The following is a 19,907-nucleotide window of genomic DNA, read 5'->3' as shown; positions in this document are numbered from 1 at the left end:
GCAATAATGCTGACAGAACTGTATTCTTTAAGCTGGAAAGGTGATAAACACATTGTGAACAATCAGCACTTCTGATTATATGATTTTATTACTCATTTCTCATGAAGAGAGAGTTTTGTGAAACCTCATAGTTTGTCACACCCCTCTAGGTTTTGGCTGCAGAGTGTGAAAAGCTTCTTTGTAGATTAGTAACATATTCAAGTTCTGTTTACTCCACCCTTATAATTTATTTCCTGAGGCTTAAGAACAAGCTATTAGAGCCAGACGCTGCAGCTGTTGCTGCACTGCTGTGCATTACATAATTGACCTGATTTAAACTTTGGTCTTCTACAGTTCAAACCACATAATCCCCCCCCAACAGCCATGAGGGAATTCTGGCGTCTTGGATCATGTTTAGATTTATGATGCTTCATAATTGTTACATTTTATATCCATAGATTTATGTGCTCATATGTGATCAGTGGTAATACTGGTAATGCCATCAGGTCTCCAGCCTGCCTAAATAACTACATAGAGAAAAAACAAGGGTTAACAGCTAAAATCAACAGACCTGCATCTGCCCTTATTAAAAAGTGGTGGCTTTTATCCACATATTTTCTCTATTATTAGCACAGAGTTACTCATATTCTAGTGAAAGACATAAGAGCAATGACACAATGGTTTGTTAAATGAAGATTTTTTTTTTTTAATGCAATGCAGCCACAAAATCATACAGTCAACATTCAGCTATAGTTTTATTCAGCTATAAGTGACTAGTCTGAAAGTGACACATCCAGTGGTTGGACAAAGATGACACTGAAAATCTTGTTATTGTTTTGACCTTTCTTATGCAAAACCATGATAATAGGTTACACACATTAAGTCAAACCCGTGTTAAATAAACAACCTGCACCACACTGTCTCATAAGTCTGCAATCATTTCAAACCTATGGCTACATATCTGCAGATGAACTCAGCATGCACTTAATTTCACAGATAATATTTAAGAGCATCTTATATTTTCATAATTGTAATTTTGTTCTTGCATATTCAAGTATTTAAAAACATTATGCAGTTTCCGTCACTCAGTAACTTCATTGATGTCATATGTAGGCTGTTTTCCTCTGGTGGATGTCAGATGTTACTTCCTCAGGCCACGTTTGCTCCTTCTACCCTTTGAACTGAGAAGGAATAGAAAGTCAGCAGAGATTCAAACGTAGAGTAAATAACTTACTGAACCTGTGCATATTCCCTTTCCAATGGAAACTCTATTTACGCTTCGAACCTTGTATTCTGCGCATTATGTCTATGAGCCTAATGGTCTGTTTGCAATGTTTGCATGTGCAATCTTTGTACTCAAATTTATTCTAGTGATGCAAAACAGTCACTTTATGTATCGATGCATTTGAGATTTTAATTCTTTTAGGGAAATTTCTGTTTCAGAAAGGACATTGTGGACACACAGATGTCATTGCCATTTTATTTGAAGTTTGAGTTTTTCTTGTGTGCATGGAACAATTGCCAATCTAATTGACTCTTGGTACCCTGAAATTGTTCTTTTAGATTCCCATCCCACTTCAGTTCATTTCTCTATAGCACTGGACCCAAATCTTTATTGAGACCCCCTATCTACGTTTTGTTAACTTTCATGACAGGCTACATGCCAGCAGGTTGTGTTCAAATATGTTCAATCAAAAAAATGAATTTTCTTTTTGAGAGGAAAACATTTCAACACAGATGTTGCAAACATCTGCAGAATTTCACAAGCAAAGATCAACATTTTAGAAAAATTAGCATGATTTTAAGATTTAGATATTAGTTGTGCTAATATTCATGCAAAATAATTGTCCTTTTAGCATCCTGATCATGATCCCAGGATGGGAACTGCTGCTCTACAGAAGCCCTCAGATACTGTAGCTACTGAAAGCTTTTCATAGCTGTCTGCTATTGGAAAGAGATTTGCCACCAAATAGTTGGCTGCTATCTTTATCTCCAGTTGCTACTGAGGTATCTGATCTCTGCAGCTTACCTGTGAATGCATTATCGAAAAAAAAAAAGCTGATGTGAATTATGGTTTTATATACGTCTAAATTATGTTTAGTTCTGTCAGCACTTGCATTGCCTGAAAATCAATGATAGTTGTTTTACCTGAAATTTTAAAAAATACATATAAATATAAAAAATACAAATATAAATTGTTTCAAAGGAATAACTGAAATGATCTGGCACTCTTACTATACTCACTAATATTCCTGTTTTGCAAAGCCTCTGCCATGTTTTACGGGAAAACTAATGCATGTGCTCAGAAAGTTTGTATAGCGCCTGAGCCCTTGTTGGAACACTGCCTATAAGATCAAGAGAAAGGATTCACATGATTTAGATAGCAACAGGGGCTGGTCACTGTTTTATTGTGAGCTACAGAACAGATGATATCACATAACAGTTATGAGACCTCTCAGCTGTTCTACCTGCATTACAGCCCAAATTTCCTTTGAGACTGAGTGCATATATGTTGTTCAAATACCCCAGACTGCTAGTTGGTTAAAACACATCCCACACGCTTGGCTTTTTGTTTTTTCAGCCCTGTTTGGCTTAGGAAATTTAAGTCCTGCTTTCTGGCAACAGATCTGTTACTGATGCCACTTCAAACAAATGGAAACCAGAGTAGTAGCCTGAGATAAGCTTAGGGAAGTTAAAATGGGAGGCAGTGGAAACTTTATGAGGTCACTGGGTGAAAATTACATCAGGACACACTTATGAGTTTAGGCATGACTCCTTGAATGGTGATTGCTGCCTTTTTGAAGCTGTACTTGTCTTGGAGAAAGGTCTCCTCTTTTATCCAAAAAGCATTTTGTAGTAACACTGATAAACATTTGTCTGATTACTCATGATATAAATAAATATATATATATATATGTATAGGAAGGATAGAACACCACCCTTATAAAATCATACTATGTGATTTGTTGTTTTGCAACTATAAAACATGAGCATCCAACAGACTTACATCTTTTGATGATCACTGACGCGGTTTCTCAGCACAGTGACCTGCACAGAAATGTATTTAAAAGTTATTGACTTTCATAGTGCCCAGTGATATGTTCTTGTGAGCATTTTCCTCATTAATCTTTCTGTCAGTCATGCTCTGTTTGCGTTTTGGCCTGCATCCCAGAATCTGTCTATTGAACAGGTATATTGCTGACATACATGTTTGTCAGTTATGTATCTTACCTCATACTTCTGCTTCGTGTACTTATACTGTAGCTCAAATTTCTCATCCTCTAGCTGGCGCATCCACTCCCACAGCTCCTTAGCTTTTTCCCTGTATCAGTCATAGATAGTCTATAGTCAATATGGGCGATAAAGTTGAATAGTGAATAGCACAGGGTGGTTACATTGCATTTAGCTAAAATTGCTCATGAAAAATATTTGAAATTAACTGAGAAAGAAATTACTTGTTATACCTTAGCTGCTCTTCTCTCAAGTGATCAATGTTTAACTCTTTGCGTCGATCATTTAGGATCTTCTTCTTCTTTTCTCTTTCTGTTTGTTTTTTTGTGCCACTTTCTGTCTGCTGAATTGGGGACAAAGCATGGTATACAGTATGTTGTATGCACTTGCCAGGCTATTACATCTTGATCAACAAAATAATTACCTTATATCCAGTGAAAGTCAAATTAGACAGAATGAGCTTCTTCCTTGCACCTTCTTCAGCTTTCTTCTTGGCCTCCTCTTCTTCTTTCCTGGCTTTCTCTTCCTGGTGGGAAAAAATACAGTAGCTTTCCATTCTCCATTTTATTTTTGGCTGGGGTTTCCTAGACTACATGCCAGGTTTAGGACACATGCATCTCTTACAGTGTGATCGGTGATCTATCATTAGACCAAGAACTTTACTCACAGCTAGTTTATTCTGCCGCTCTCTTTCCCTCTCTGCTCTGATTTTCATCTGCTCCGCTCTCTCTGACCTACGTTTCTCCTGTGGTAAAAAAGGAAGAGAATTTGACAGAACAAAATAAATCTTGTAAACACTTAGTCAATTAAAGCAACACTTGATTATCGAGTTAGGTAATGCTGTAGATCAGACTTTGCAGCAGAAAAGGGAGATATGAACATACAATGCGATCTGTAAGGTGAACAAGCTCTTCTTCCTCCTTCTTACGCTTCTCAAAGTGAGCTTCAATCAGAGTCTGTAGCTCAGTCAAGTCCTTTTCCATTCGTTTTCGATGAATATCCTGAAATGATAGTGAGAAATTGAAATTTAAGCCAATGCCTAAATAACAGCTTGCAGGTGTAACTTCGATCAGTCCTCAGTTGAACTTACATCAAAGTCCACTTTTTCTCCTTCTGGGATCTTAGGAGGTGCCAACCCAGGCACGAAACCATGCCTGAGGAGGATGGATTGTTTTTTTAGTTTTTTTAGTGAAGTATTTCTCTCATGGAGGATTGTGTTGAAGTTTAAGTTAAAACAACTTTTATAACATTCAAACTCTGTTCTTACTTTAACTTGGGCTTTTCATCCTCTGTATATGCATTAAAAAGAAAAAAGTCAAGGCGCTACTTAATGACAATTTATTAAAAAACAATGGAAGAAAAAAATTAATTTTTGTCATACAAATGACCTGTACAACCCAAACACCTGAACATACCTCCTTCTGCTGCATCTGCCAAAAGAAGATCAGTGAAAAGTCAATGTTTAGCAAAACATGTGCAGAGGGCTCTCTTAGAGAAAGCCGTGACAGTCCCTGAGAACATTAGCTGATTTTGCAGGGATGTGGAGTCTGTGGTGGATGGATTTATTAAAAACAGGACAGCCAGATGGGAAACCACTGTTTTTCCCCACATTTTCAACCAAGAGTCATTGTCAGTCCACAACCATAACCTAACCAATCTGTTACTGTTTCCATACAATGTGAGGGGACGTTTCCATACACCTGGAACTGGTATGGTGCTATGGACTGTATCTAAGGGTCTTAACAAATGGTTAAGGTTGTGAAATAGTCATGGACAAAAGAAACAACACTGACTGTCAGTTGGAAATGGGAAAACAAACGCTGGTCTTCTATTCAAGGTGCTTGGTTTTGTGAATTCCTCCTCCTAATGCAGACTTTGGGACTATCATATGTCTGTGCTGGGGGCCCTATTGTCTCATAAGTGGTTATTCAAGTGTAAGAAAAATGACCTTTGTGCTCATGTAGGTTGAAGGACTTGTTGTGTCTTGTCTCCACTTACCCAAACCCTAACCCAGTAACAAAGATTTAGAAAGTAAACTTCATCCTGATCCAGTCATGCAAAATGTTTTAAGAACTGCTTTTTATACAGAATAATACATGCAATTACAGATAGTATCACATTATATTCCCAGGCTTATATACCATTACTGTCCAGATTTGGTAATTATCAATTGTCCAGATTAGTTGAAAGATTAAGCATGCCTTTTTGGGTTAATTTTAAACATAAGGGGATCTTTCTGGATTATCTAACAAATGCATTGGTATGAAGCTGAAAACAGGTTGGATTTTGCTGTAATGCTGGCATGCAAACATATTAGCACAAGCAGTACCTTCCTCCTCCTCCTCTACTACCTCTTCCTCCTCTTCTGTGCAAAGCGAACATGTAGAGTTAACAAGCAAACAATATGATAAACATTATTTCTGCCAGTGACTTGCATTTTTCACAGTGAATGGTGTTTAATTCTGCCTGAAAAATGTTCAAATGTTCTTCAGTTCTGTTTTGTGCTGACCTGTGTTCTCAGCACGCTGCTATTGCATTTCAACCTTTTATGAGCAGATAGTTTATCTACTTATTCCTCTATGCAAATGATTATTAGCAGTGGAAACTGTGGATTCTATTAAAAGATACAATCACATTAAAATTGTCATTTTTAATTAATATTTGCTTTTTGACATTTTTAAAAAGAGTATTTACAAAACTAAAGCACACCAATGCTTAATATACATTATTCTATATATAACAACTTGGATATTATTGAAATGAGGAGTTTTGCCATTTTGCTGCCAACTTTCCCACAGCTGCACAGAGCTTTACACTCATACAAAGTAGTTTTAGTGCTGTTTTTTGTTCCCAGCATTGCTATCCTCATTGGTCTCTGTGAGAAAAGGTTACACCAAGCCTTTGGTTTCCTTTGCCAATAGGGGGAAATGCAACCCCTTTCCACTGCAACAAAGGTAAGCTGACCTGTATTTAAAAGACCTGTAACAGGCATAAAAATGAACGTGGCCATTGTGCTTGAGCTGCTATCTCCCCCAAGGTCCTCTCTTGAGAACATAAGCTGACCCACATTGCTCTCTAACAGCAACTCTACTCCACGTAGCAGGAGACAGGTGCTGCTTAGTTTCAGGGACAGTGGGTCTGCACAGTGGCCCAACTGGACAGCCTCACAAATGAGACAGAAATAGAGTTCCAACCCTTTATCTGTTAGATGGTGACCCAGTGCAGTATTTGAAATGAAAGGACAGATCCACTGGGAGATGTATTTGAGGGGAACCATTTCCAGCCTCAGACAGAGAGGACAAAGGTCAACCTGGCAGAAAAACTGAAGTATAGCAGCTGCTTCTACAGTGGCACCATCATACCAAAATTACAATATGCTGCGTGGTGAAGTCAGCAGCTTAACAGATGCGGTGTGTTAAGTAGCTAAGACTGTTTAAATGCAGGGTTCAAGTGCATAAAGCAGGTTACAAAGTGGCTGATGAAACACAACCAGACTCTTGAAGTTGAGAGTTTTACATTTTTCTGATAGATATTGTTTGTGTCATTATATAGACCAACAATATCCTCCTCTCCAACACAGTAAACACACATGGAGAAGCCAACAATGTCAATGTACTTTACGAGCATAAACGCTTGATATAAATGCATTTCTAAATTTTTCTTTCTCATGCAGCATTATCATAACATTCATGCCTTTTCAGTGTTTCCGTGTAGCATCCAGCCAGTCACAGTTTTTCCCAAAGCAACGTACAGCTGTTTGACACTGTAAACATTCAGTCGTGTATGTATTCAGTGAAAAGATAAACTGACTTACCGTGCCCCCTGAAACGAGAAAAAAACAGCAAACATATATATATTTTTTACATATCAGTTCAATCTGTGCTGGCATCACTTGCTTTTCATCAATCTCCACTCTGCAAAAATACACGCATTTACTTACTCATATGTGGCATCTTCTGTGTCTGACATGTTTAAGTGCAGCACCTGTACAAGTAAGTACAATTTTAACCACATCAATGGCAGTGAGATACAAATGCCTGCACAGAAGTTAATTAGTAATAATATTATAATAAAACCTCTATTTGTTGTTTGAAAACATATCAGAGAAAGACACAGACTTACCCAGATAGTGCTATGTATGCTTCAGATGGGGTTGAATGTGGAATTGTAAACTGTGCCCTTCTCTGTGGGCCCTAAGCTTTTAAACCCAGTAGTAGATCACATGGCGGCAAGCTGCCCTTGTCAACAATTGGTGGGCACATACCTGCACACAGATGGCAAATGGCACTAACTAGAATGGGAAAACATGCATTCTCCATAGCTTAGACTGACCAGCGGCGTCTTATTGCTCTCAAGAGGTTTAAGTTTCTAAGTTCTGGCACATGTGGGGGAGATTAGAAATAATCCTTGTAATCAAACCCCTGTCTGGACATAAATACAAAGGAAAGATGTATTATTTGCTGTTACTAGTTTTAATTCTACTGATCAGTAACACATTTACCACACTCACCTTAGAGAATTATGTAACCGCAAGAATTTATTTTCTAAACTGGAGGTGTTATGCAATTAAATCACTGAGCATTTTTCCCATAACACTTTGCCAAATGAAGAGGGTAAAATAAGACTCACTCCCTTCACTGGCTCCATTTCCTGCTCCTCGCCTTTAATCTTGGATCCCTGCCTTCAGTCTTCACATGCAATAACTTGCACTCACCAACACCTTCATGACTTTGCCAGGTCTTCTTGATACTCCCAGTGTTTGCTGTCAATATTGCATCTGACCACACAGTCAGGATTATGGCTTGAGTATCCTCTGAGCCGAAGCCAAAGTGTATCTCTTAGTGTGGAAGATCAAGTGGAGTTCCTCCACAAGCAAACTCTCATGTCAGTTAAGACAAGCTCAAGTCAAAACAACAAACTGTTGGAACACTCAAAGCTAAACAATCAAATCTTTTCAATAATTTATGACCATAATATGTATTTGGTTTGTTATTATTGCAGGATTTAATGAGGTCAGATTTGAAGTTGTGAATATTTTGGTTTTCAAATTCGCAGAAATATGTCCACATGATATGTTGTATTTATTTAGATTTTATCCACGTGTGCCTGTTTCTGTTTTGATCTTGTTGGATTTAATTATTCTTACGATAAAGTATATTTTGATATATATTTTACAGTAGCACAGTTGGCAGTGAAAAGCATTTATTCACTGGAGATCTGCTCTGCCAACTCTTTCACATTTGACAAGGCTTATTATAATTTTAAAAGGGAACCCGATATTTTTTTGCAAATGTGTATATATCACTGTGTAGGCTTTGCTGATGCAACAGAGCATTATAGCAACTGCTTGTTGCGGGTATATACTTGAGTGGGGTTCAAAATAGATGAAATGTTATAATAGGAAGTCAGACAATTATAGTATTAAGTTTCAAGTAGTCTGACTGTATTATTATTATATATGAAAACCCCACCTGTCTGGCACTTGGCTCAACTAAACAAACAAGGGAGAGCACTTAGGCTTACTGTTGAACCCTGACATGCTACTAGTCCTGACAGAGATCTTCATCTCAAACAAGTCTTTACAAACAAGATCTGGTATCTGTCAATAAACACTGTATTTATTTATCTATATACTCTGATCTATGCTTTTATCTCCAGTTGTCTTGTCCAAAACTGCTGGATGGAACACTTCTCTCATGCAGTGACTGTGAGCTGATACTCCCACCTTGTGGCAGAAATAAAAACTAGAGAATGTGCAAACAATGTGCCTGTACTTTCACATTAGCTTATTATTATCTGGTCCTTGGGGACCTTCAGGAACAAATTCAGGAGTATTAAAATAATCAGAATCAAAACAAACAGAATCAAACATTTGCTCATACAAGCTTCTCAACAGTGAGGATGTGTTACGTCTTTATGTCAAATATTATAGATATAAAAAGACAAAATTATATATATATATATATGATTGCTTTTCAAACATTTGAAGATTTCACCTACAGTCCTTGGAAATTGTGACTGAAATTTTAAATTTAATCCATGCACTTAGAAAATATTCAATCAATAGAAGGTTTGTTAACTGCAGCCATATGACAGATACAAAGATGATTTATTTTTATATCTAGGCAACATGGTATTATATGACAGCCTTATTGTAATTGAAACATTTGATTCATTTCTAAATCAACATGAATGTAGGTGACACTGAGTGCCACCACCTGGATCAGGTGTGTTCAGTCAAACCACAAACTGGAAGATACCATCTCAGGTGGGGGTAGAAAGGGGAGGTGGGGTAATGTATTTAATATTTTATTTATTTATTTGCTTGTTTATGCATTGTATTATTCTTTGACTGTACCACTAGAATGCTCCCAATTGGTTGTCATTTCTAAAGCTCCTCGTGTTGCAGTATATATCAAACGCACCCCTGGACGTGAGGCGGGCTATTCAAGCCGTGAAAACCCTTCCCACTGTTTAGCTGTTGTGCTGCATGTTTAGAGTTTCACGATGGCGCAGGGAAAAAACACAGAGGTCGCGTCGCTTCAGGAAAAGATTTGGGAGTAATTTATCTGTGCAGCCGCCGCCATTCAGATGCACAAAGTGCTTTTCAACCTGGAGCGTTTTGCCGTCCGGGCTGCAAACCATCGACCGAGGCTTCGTTTCCTACCGGGATGCCAGGTATGGCTGCTCTATTCTTCCGTCTGCTCTCTGCTAATTTCTGCCCCTGTGCTGCTGTTTGCACGGATGATGTTTGTAAATGAAGTCACTGTAGAGTTTTAGCTGAGTTCTTGTGTGAGCTCCGTTTTTAACATGTTTGGTTTTCATGCTGTTTTTTTTTCCGTCGAGGGGAGTTTGAGGTTTAAAGTGTTGCTGTTATCGCTTTTATGTTCAAGAAAATTGGGTCCTGACCGTGGTTGTTGTTATTCCACGGATATAATTCGGTTCAGTTTGAAAATATTAAGTATTATAATTTGCATACAGGACTAGAAGTTTGTAAAACCACTTGAATAATGTCAATGAAATATCATCATAGTGATGAGTGCTCAGAAAAAGTCTGCGTCTTTTTTTTTTTTTTGTTTGTTTATTTTGGTGATTATAAAACAAAACACACAGGAAATTTGGGTGTGACAAGACAATTCCCTTTCAGCATCTCTAAGTGTGACTCATGAAGTCTTTGAGTGTTTAAATGTTAAGTGCTGTATTCAGATGTCTTTGGTTGGCAAATAATGCAGCCTGACATAAGATGAGCCGGTTCCTTTACTGGTTCTGGCCCTTTGCTGCGTCAAACATCTTCTTGCGGCCTTCCATGCCCGACATGGCCTCCACGTTCTTCCTCCAGTCACTCACCTCCACAGTCTTCTCCTGCACCACACGGACATTAGACATAGATTTTAAACTCTTTTCCACTGACCTTCTTAGTGTATGTTCTAATCTAATCAATCATAGTTATTTTTGACCCAAGAACCAGTGGTTTCTGGATACATAAACATTTACATACATTTTCTTCTCAGCTTTGTTTGCATTTTGTTTTCTTCTTTCCAAACAAACCTTCTCTGTGTCCTCCTTCTTGACTGATTTGAGGTTAGCTCGCAGATCCAGAGAGACCTTGTGTTTGGAGCCCAGTAGGGAACACAGGATGGCGTCGGCAGAAACCCTCACTCTTCTCAGGTTGGGTCTCTTAAACTTCCCTCGCAGGTCCAGTACCTTAATGTTTAGGTCTTTGATCTGTGGGGAGAGTGGACAGGAGGTTTGCATGTTTCAAGCATCTTGTTGTAGAATTTGTTTAAAGATGCTGTTAAAGTGAAGTTTTTTATCCTTATTAGTCCCACAATGGGGAAATTGCATTACCCACCCAAAGGGTGCACACAGAGCAGTGAACACACACCCAGAGCAGTGAACACACACCCTGAGCAGCGGGGATTTGGGGGTTCGGTACCTTGCTCAAGGGTCCCACCTCAGTTGTGGTATTGAAGGTGGAGAGAGCGCTGACTATTCACTCCACCCCACTGACAATTCCTGCTGGTCCTGAGACTCAAACCCACAACTTTCAGGTTACAAGTGCCAACCTCTATCCATTAGGCCACGATTGTATGTTTGTAAAACATACGATCGATTGTATGTTTGTATCAAGCGAGGGTCACAACTTCAAAGCACCCCTATCTGCTGCTAATGTGGAAGTTATCAGTGCTTTGGTTATTTTTGTCAGCGTGTTGTTTGTTACCTCTCTGGTGTTGTGCAAGACTTTGGCTTCAATATCATACCGCTCCTCGTCCACCACGTCTATTTTGGCATGAAGTTCTTCACATAATGTCTGTGTGGAAATAAAGAGGAACTCAAAGTTGGTTTTATCACTTTCTTAGTTTAATAGGACATCTTTCACAATATTATTTCAGTATGCAGTCAGAATTTACAGAATGTTTGTTTGCAAAGTTGTAGTGCACATCTCAAATTGTACCCGCAGCTCTGCTAAGGACAAGCCACTGGTTTGTATCGGAGGAGCTTTTTCTTCCAGGTATTTCTCCTTTTGTTCCTCTTTTTCTACCATCTCCTGTTCCAGCTCCTCTTTAGCCCTGGCAACCATCAGGCTCTGAAACACCCACAACAGAAAATCTAAATGTTTCATTTTTTTTTTTCAAGTGAGAATGCAACATGTGCAAATGTGACTGAGGACTCACCTTCAGCATGAGCTTGCGAGAGGCTGAGATTTTAGATTTCCTCTGCACAAACAATTTTTTTTAAACCAATATTTTATTAACCAAGTGATAATATCAAAGTTGCCTGTTACAGAAAAAAAAATTTCTTAGTGTGAATCTTACCTCTGGTCTGTGGTCAGTTTTAATGTATTTGTACGTGGACATGAAATGACAAGAAAGATACAGAGACTTTATAACAAGTTCAAACACTGAATAACAGCATTTTGAATGTTTAAACTTATAGCTGCAGTTGTCGTCCTTAATTTGGGTTTTTATAGATAAATTAAATTTGCTGAATGATGTCATTTAGAAATGGAAACACGATACACTTACGCTTTCTCAGGCATCTTGGCTATTTCAATTCGTCCTGGAAGACAAAAATAAAAAGCTTTTGACTCTGAGGTGCTTGACAATGGGGACCGCTTGCAGCTAGAGCCCCAGCTTAACTTTGCTTTGCTTTTTAACTCCACTATAGATACGTTCCACTCCAGTCGACTGTGTTGTGTTACAGGAATGTAAATATATGTTGATATTTTAAGGACTGTTGGGCTGGGTTAAGTGGCTGCACAGAATCAACCTGTCACCTCCCAGTGCTGATGGCACACACCCCTGCTGGAAAGTGATGGCAGACAGAAGCATGCAAGAGCCCCCAACAGACCGATAACATTTCCTGCTTTTACCCCCAGTTTTCCACTGGTTAAAGACACAAATAGAGACGGGGTTCTCAGGACAGAGCTGTTACTATTATTAGGAAGGTGAAGAAAAGCAGCAATTCAGAAGACATAACTAGGATATGCTTGGCAGTTATGCTTGAAAAATTAAGCAGTATAATCAGTTACCAGCTGTCAACTTGTTTCAGATTATTTTTTTATCAGCTTGAAGTGACTGTTTGAGCTTTCGCTTTTGCCATGCCTTTTAACTCATTCATTGAGATATTTGGGCGTAATAGACCATTGCATGGTTATAGCAAGTTTGTATTTTTATATGCATATGTGATGAACTACCTTGATTTGTCAGGGATTTAATTAATGGGGTATTTTGAATTTCATTAAAACTTTGAATCTAATTAGAATTGAAAAGATTAATCATCAGAAAATTGAGAAGATATACCTAATAGTTTTTTTTTTTTTTTTTTTAAGACCAAATAAAAACACAAAATGTAAATGTTTGCAATTCTTGTAATTTCTGTGATATTCTGAGTCATCACAATGACCTCTGGAAACTTAAAATGACTATTTATTGTGGTTTGCTGATAAAATTATTAATCATCTTTTTTTTATCAATAGTAGTAGTTGAGTTAATGTTAAATATGGTGGTGAGGTGCAGCTCTAAATATGATATTGGTTAGACAGTTAAATGTCCTGTTTTGTACAAAAGGATTAGTAAAACTGATCAAATACAAAGTGTAATTGAGTTCTTGGAAGGTACCTGTGACTGAGGGGGGTGGAGAGTACACAACAGACAAACCTTTTTATGTGAGAAGCAATAACTAACAGATTGATTTACTGTAGCGTAGTGTAGAGATGCATGGCCTTACCTTTCAGTAATGATGCTGTGAATGCAGACTGGCACAAAGTGGTGGAGAGAAGACTGCCAGAGTATTTATCTCCTGCTCCCGTTTGTCCCTCCTCTTTAACACAAGGAGACTTAAATAGAAACACACACACACACCGTGAGAGGGGGTGGTCTCAGCATAACTGTGTGTCTGTGATGCTCATGTTGTGTTGACAGATCACTGCTCTCTGCTTCTTTATAATAATGTGTTTGAACTTTGCTGTGTGCCAGGACGGGATAAACAACATCCTCTTTGACTTGCGTTTCACCATGTTTCAGCCAATTGGTTTTTCCTGTTTTCACTGTGAACTATTTAAATTTGTAGTTACTGCAGGGTCATGTATTCTCTTTATTCCTTCACCTGTTTTTGTTTTCCAAGTTGCAAAGCAAACTTTAAGCATCCATAGGGAAACAGTGTGTCTTTTTACTGCAGATGATTTTCTAAGATTTTCTTTGGCTCCTGAGAGCAGTGTTGGAGATGCTGGACTTTTGGAGTGCCCTGTCCCCTCTGAGAATGCAAGCCTCCCTTGGTCTCATTAGGATAATAGCTGCAGACAATGTTAAGCCATGGTTTTAAGGCAGGAATGTAGTTTCCAGTGTGCCTTTGGCTAAGGCCTCACAACTAAACATAGCTAAATTACTGCACCATGTGATGCTGCCACTCTTTGGGTTGCAGCTTGTATTGTGCACGCTTCATATTTTGAGTTTGTGTGCAAAGTAAAGTAAAAGCACTGATGTGTGTCTGTCTATGTGAACACTCATCTAGGTGCTTGGTTCACTCAGGCAAGGTCAGTGAGCCCTTAACGTAATCCATGAAATCACTTGTGTCTGGGTCATGTTTATGTTACAGATTTAGTCCACTCCAGTTTGTGCAGCACGGCCACAAACTTAGAGGTCCACTTTGAAAGATGTTCATATGCTTAGTTACTCTTTTTAGTGGTACACCAGCCATGATTTCTGACGGACTCTGCTTTATGTTGGATTTAAAACTGTTGATGATTTTACCTATTAATCGATTCAGTCCAGACAGTAGAGCAGCATCAGACCTCTTTACCCCTATTGAAACATCTGCATTATAATCTAATTGAGATTTGTAGTCTGTCTCCTTATATTTAGGAGAAATGACGGGTTATTTGAAAGAACATTTTGATACTGCTACACTTTATGCTGAAAACATGCTTAACATTTATGGAAATATATGTGTGGCTGCTGCGTTTTCTCTTGCTTACAGTGGAGCAGAAGGCTGGTGAGCCTCATGATGCTGCAGTGTCCGACCTGCTGGGCCACCAACCCTGTTCTTTATTACAGTTTCATATTTATAGAGAGTGATTGTCCATTGTTAAAGCCAACAGCAAGAACGGGAGATTACCATGGGAAAGTCTGCTAGTGGTGAATCAGCCTCTATAGTAAAATGAATCTGGTCACATTGAGCCTATCATAATTGCCTTGACACTGTCTGTAATCATATGGTCTTATTCTTTTTATTGGGAAGTTGATTGTTCAAATTTACAGGATTGTTCTTTTATTCCCACTGTATCAGGCCACTAAACTTCTTGATACTACTTTTGATTTATGACACTGAGCCATGCTGTTTATTCATAGCAGCTAATTATAACAGTGTATATGGCAGCAGGATTAACAAAGTGTGGTATGTGTTTGCAGCAGCGAAAACTAATATAAAGATTCCAGGGGATTAAAAAGTAATTTAAAGTACTGTAGTTTTCACATGCCACAGTTTGCTGTGACCTATACTTTATTATTTAAATACACTATATTTTGCATTCCCAGAAATTACTGCAACTCCTATGTTAAGCTAAGTATTTCAAATTGATACCAGTTTTGTAGCTTTCAGAGACAAACATGATGGTGTGACGAGTCTAACTGTTGAGCTCATTGACTTAAATAGGAGGAGGCAGATTGTTCTTGGGAACATCATAACCTATTAGATCATAGAAGAAACGTCATACTTAAACCATAGGTACTCCATTTGTGGTAAATGGTAGGATTAGATATGTTTTGCTCCATATTGAGATAAAGATTGTTGCATTGTCTCTTTTTATATGAAACTATGTTCCTAAAAAACAAATGATCATTATTGGCTATAATGTGAGCAAGGTCTTTTTTTTACCTGATTCTGTAGTCTAGGATCAGGCCTCTTTGGTGCCCTCTGGTGGGTAAAGGGTTTAAGTGACTTATACTTACAGCAGAATACACAGAGCGAGTTTTATATCCATTATGAGGATGTCTTCAATGCCAGTCATGAAACACATTTATGTTTTACTTATAAATTTAAGCATATGAAAAAACTTGGCCATAATTCTCTCATTAATTTGGATTTTAGACTTTGTTTTGCTGTTGCTGTGACTCACACATGTTATAGTCTGTACCAAAACAAACAGCTGTCTCCTCCACCACCATCACTGCCACAGCTGCATGGGTCTCTGGTCAGTGCCAACTCTTCGTCGCAGGCAGAGACAGGGCTGAACACTATGGCTCCGTTGTTCACCGCAACAGCTGGCGTTTTGCTCTGTGTGATGATGGTTAGAAACCATAACAAACACACCCGCGACATAAACACACACTGATTTCATCAGATCATACCCACAAGAAGAACAATGAAAGTTGTGTAAAGAATGCCAGGATATAAAACCAATATTTCACTGTTTTTGTTGCTTGATATTTATTTAGTGTCTCAACAATAGGACTCATTGTAAGACCTTATGTGCACCGTTTGACATATAAGGCAGTAAGGAGGATGGCTTTATCTCAACTGTAAATAAAGCATGATATGAAGCGGTTCTTTCACAGCTGTCAGCCTGGAAACATGTTTTTATTGTGTTCGTTCTCACAGACTCTTTTAAGATGTTAATCAAACTCAACATCTCAGTTCTGTTATTACACTACAAGCATATCCTTGATTTACAACCACAGACCATTTGTTCTATTTTTTCCTCTAAAAATACGCAGTTATGACTTTAAACATAGTGTACACATTCAAACAGTTGAGTTCAGTATTTTTTTTTTTTTTACATTTTTTTTTTTTTTTTACATTTTTTTGTATATTTATCTTAATCTAGAAAGTTATACACCAGATTCTAACACAGTATAGAGCAAATTCTAGTTGAACATGTTCCAAAGCAGTTCTGTGTGCTCCATTCATTCCTTATTGCCTGTAGTGGGTTTAAAGAGCAGAGTAAAGGCTGGGTATTGACTGAAGGATTCTGGAAGCGATGATAATCAGAGCGCACCAGATGTCAGTCCCAAGCGGGCCGAGGCTTCAGGCTTTATTGAGAATGAGCCAGAGCTCCTGCACCCTGACCAAAGCCAAATCCCTTTGGACCAAAGTTCTTTGCATAGCAACCTATGAATAAAATTACAACAAATTTGCAAAATTGTGCATAATACACTGTCAGACTGGAGCTTCAGTTATATACACATCTGAAGGCAAAAATACGCTTTATTTCAAGGCAAACATCAATCTGCACAGCTGCAGAATCTCAAGAATATGTTTTTTTTTTTGTGGCCAGTTGGCAGACTTAAACTAGGCAACTGACAAGAGGAGACCTTTATATTTACTTTGATGCATATGTTACTCTGTTCAAATACAAATAAAATAAATGGCAAAATGTCAGATAGTCTGCCCTCTTGGCCATCTGTCTTAAATAATTTAGGACATCTGCTGTGCTCTGCACACTGAGGTTTAACTCAGCTGAGGCCTGGAACATATCATAGAAATAATAAATTTTGCATATCACAAAATAACTGGAGTGCTGCAGTATTTCTGCATTTATTTAACTGCAAATCATTCAGATTGCCCAGTTTGAATGTGTTTTATGAAGGAGCTGTTTTGTGGTAACGTATCCATTATTTTCATGAAGTCTAAGGTATCATCTTCAGATTGCCTTGTTTTTGTCAAACTTTCCAAAACTCAAACATATTAAATTTACTGTCAAAAAAAGGAAAGTCACATTTAAAATATTGGATCTGCTAAGTACTGAATACTTTTCCTGAGATTATATTTAATATAACAAATTATCAAAATAGTTCAATTTTTTTTTTTTTTGCATCATGTAATAAAATTGTCCACTATTGTTTAAGCTCTAAGTGATCCACAAACCTTTACAGTAGATCTCCCCATCTCGATCAGCAAGAGTTGTGGACTCCAGCCCTTTGCCGCATTTGGCACAACGAAAGCAACCTTTATGCCAGGACTGAGGAGAGGGCAAAGATTTCGATTACATTCAAAAATATACTGAGAATTCAAGGTGGATGAATTGGCAAGTCATCCACCTTTTTTCCTTAGGGGAGACTTTATAGACTGAGATAAACAGTAAAGGGTCTTTTTTTTTTTTTTTTTTTTTTTTTTTTTTTTTTTCTTTTCTTACATTGCCTCCTCCGATAACCTTCTCTGCTGCGTACACGGTTTTCCCACATCGAGGACACACATCTGAGCCCCCTGCTTTCTGTGCAAACTTGGAGGTGTTGGGGTTATTTGTAGGATGATGGGGAGCTTGTCTGTTAACAAAAATTAAAACTTTAAAGATGGCAGTAAACTTAACACAGTTGAAGGAGGAAATGCAACAACTGGATAAAACCTATGACACATTGCTTTATAACAGTACATTAAAAGCCAATATTACAAATACGTGAATCTTTTTTATGTTTAACATCTTGTTTGTATCTGTTTGGAATGCACTTTTTTCTATTCAAATTCAATTCAACCAGGATTATGTTGTGCTATGATGCGGATGTAGAGTTTATAATTCTGCTGTTCAGTAAAATGAATGGAAGGAAGGGCCGTTTAGCTCACACTTCAGGCTTGATTCCGAGTCCCTCTCCTGTGTCCATACTCAGAGTGCCTGCTCCGCCTCCGAAGCCGTAGCCTTTTGGTCCATATTTCTTGCCATAGCATGATTTGCAGTAGATCTCATCCACATGAACAGCCACTGTTGTGCTATCTAAGTTCTTCTTACAGACCACTTAGACAAAAGAAAAAGAAGAGAAAAAAAAAAAAGTTCAAATCTTTGGTGAGTCTTTCCCTGACTTCATTGCAGCAAAGAAATCGAGCACCAGTCTTTTATTAAAAAAAAAAAAAAAGTCTGACTTCTTTTGTTTTGTTTGTGGCATCGCCACAAGCTATGCATGACATTTTAAAGAAGAATATGGCAGACCGACACTGCTTAGCTGGCTAAGATAAGTGCTTGCCAGAGGGGGAGCATGAGTATCTTCCTCTGCCATAAAAGGGAAACTAAGCCTTTGTCATATGTTTCCACTGGACCCAAATAAGGACTGAGATGTCTGAGTGAAAACCTGCAGATGCTAACTTTCCTGCGCTGATGCCAAATACTCTGCATTCCTTCTTGGCTCTTCTTGTGATTTCAGTCATTAAAAAGTCAGTGGGTGTATAAAGCTGGTTACCTGAAAACTTAAATACTTACTGCAAAGAAAGCAGGACTTATGCCAGCTTTTCCCCTCACACTGGACTTCCTCTGCGAAGTAAACTGTTTTCTGGCAGCAGCCGCACTTGTTTCCTCCTCCAAAAGGCATTCTGTGAGGATACAGGAGAGCGCTGTGTGTACATTCGTCATTCGCTGTATATATAATGTTCTCTTCTGCAGTTTAGGTCATCAGCAACGCTTTAGGCTGCATACAATCGCTTTAAAAGGACAAGTACTGGTGTGTAGTAATACTAGACACCTTTTCTTTCCCTCTGGCATGAGGGAATACAGGACTGTTCATACCTGGTTGTAAAATGCAAAGTATCTACTAGAGAGGCTCAGATAGGACTGAAATCACCTCTTACAGTGCAAATGATGTCTGAGCACATTCTGTATGAACACGACATCAATGTTGGATCTTAGTTTGAATAATGTAATGTCTTTTTATGGCCACAACATCTTTTTAATTTTTGAGATATGTTTGTCCTCCACACAGAATGTTAGTAATCTGCTAGATCAATCTGGATAAACAGGAAATTCCTCGCATTTTATCTTGTAATCACACATTAACAATTCTGACTTCAAACAACCCAGCAGGCCGACAGTTTACGCCTCTGAAGCCTTTCCTGCTGAGGTTTGTCGCATAGACCCCTGTCATCCAAGACATTAACAGGATATTTTCAAACTTTAAAAGTCAGGCCTTGACTTCTGAAATATAACAACGTAATTTTTCAAGGAACTCTTCAAGTCCAGAGAACAGTAAAACAAACTGAAAAGTATCTCAAACATTAAGTGGAGGAATTTCTTGTTCTGTAATCAACGTTTTTCAGGATGCAACTTAAGTGTGACTCTTACCTGCACTGTGGTGGAAGGCTGCTCCTCTCTCTGGTTGCTCAGTGATATTAAGAGATGAGTTGTGAAAAGACACTTCTCTGATGAAGAGAAGCAGAGGGAAGATGATCAGACACCAGGCTGAATTGTGGGAGGAGTCAGGACAAATACACAGGGAGAG

General features: G+C 38.3%; 4 protein-coding genes across 11 annotated transcripts in view; 1 reads left to right on the top strand and 3 right to left on the bottom strand.

Annotated features, from left to right (window-relative positions):
* Positions 1-664: 664 nt before the first annotated feature.
* On the bottom strand, positions 665-7,446 carry LOC113130322 (troponin T, cardiac muscle isoforms-like). Of its 4 annotated transcripts, none has more exons than XR_003295690.2 (13): positions 7,333-7,446; positions 7,151-7,194; positions 7,025-7,032; positions 4,626-4,640; positions 4,478-4,499; positions 4,301-4,364; positions 4,095-4,211; positions 3,878-3,955; positions 3,635-3,736; positions 3,444-3,550; positions 3,211-3,321; positions 2,987-3,027; positions 665-1,160 (listed from the first exon to the last, which is right to left on the bottom strand). XR_003295690.2 is itself a non-coding variant. In XM_026306844.1 (13 exons), the coding sequence occupies exons 2-13, from the start codon at positions 7,177-7,179 to the stop codon at positions 1,121-1,123; spliced, it is 717 nt and encodes a 238-aa protein (XP_026162629.1). In that variant the 5' UTR covers positions 7,180-7,194; positions 7,333-7,437; the 3' UTR covers positions 670-1,120. The 4 variants fall into 4 exon arrangements, 2 of the variants coding, with proteins under 2 accessions (XP_026162629.1, XP_026162630.1); XR_003295689.2 differs by having other exon boundaries at positions 670-1,160; positions 3,444-3,553; positions 7,333-7,436; XM_026306844.1 differs by having other exon boundaries at positions 670-1,160; positions 3,211-3,301; positions 3,444-3,553; positions 7,333-7,437.
* A 2,256-nt stretch (positions 7,447-9,702) lies between these two features.
* nav1b (neuron navigator 1b) overlaps positions 9,703-19,907 on the top strand; it is a 72,343-nt gene continuing 62,138 nt past the window's right edge. For all 4 annotated transcript variants that reach the window (XM_026306839.1, XM_026306838.1, XM_026306837.1 and 1 more), the window contains exon 1: positions 9,703-9,888. The gene's annotated coding sequence lies outside the window, so the exon portion shown is untranslated. The remainder of the gene's footprint in view (positions 9,889-19,907) is intronic.
* tnni1b (troponin I type 1b (skeletal, slow)) lies at positions 10,296-15,858 on the bottom strand. Of its 2 annotated transcripts, none has more exons than XM_026306848.1 (9): positions 15,845-15,858; positions 13,441-13,549; positions 12,237-12,270; positions 12,027-12,033; positions 11,886-11,927; positions 11,666-11,797; positions 11,432-11,521; positions 10,759-10,935; positions 10,296-10,572 (listed from the first exon to the last, which is right to left on the bottom strand). In XM_026306848.1, exons 3-9 carry the CDS (start codon positions 12,248-12,250, stop codon positions 10,468-10,470), a joined length of 567 nt encoding a protein of 188 aa, XP_026162633.1. In that variant the 5' UTR covers positions 12,251-12,270; positions 13,441-13,549; positions 15,845-15,858; the 3' UTR covers positions 10,296-10,467. The 2 variants fall into 2 exon arrangements, with proteins under 2 accessions (XP_026162633.1, XP_026162632.1); XM_026306847.1 differs by lacking the exon at positions 15,845-15,858 and adding an exon at positions 15,586-15,679.
* On the bottom strand, positions 16,127-19,875 carry csrp1b (cysteine and glycine-rich protein 1b). Its single transcript, XM_026306846.1, has 6 exons — positions 19,751-19,875; positions 18,896-19,005; positions 18,268-18,436; positions 17,843-17,972; positions 17,575-17,668; positions 16,127-16,818 (listed from the first exon to the last, which is right to left on the bottom strand). The coding sequence occupies exons 2-6, from the start codon at positions 19,002-19,004 to the stop codon at positions 16,742-16,744; spliced, it is 579 nt and encodes a 192-aa protein (XP_026162631.1). The 5' UTR covers position 19,005; positions 19,751-19,875; the 3' UTR covers positions 16,127-16,741.

The sequence above is a fragment of the Mastacembelus armatus genome, chromosome 5 (assembly GCF_900324485.2).
Source record: "Mastacembelus armatus chromosome 5, fMasArm1.2, whole genome shotgun sequence".
Taxonomy (NCBI): domain Eukaryota; kingdom Metazoa; phylum Chordata; class Actinopteri; order Synbranchiformes; family Mastacembelidae; genus Mastacembelus; species Mastacembelus armatus.
Note: the sequence above shows the minus strand (reverse complement) of the source record. Positions and strands in the feature narration are given on the sequence as shown.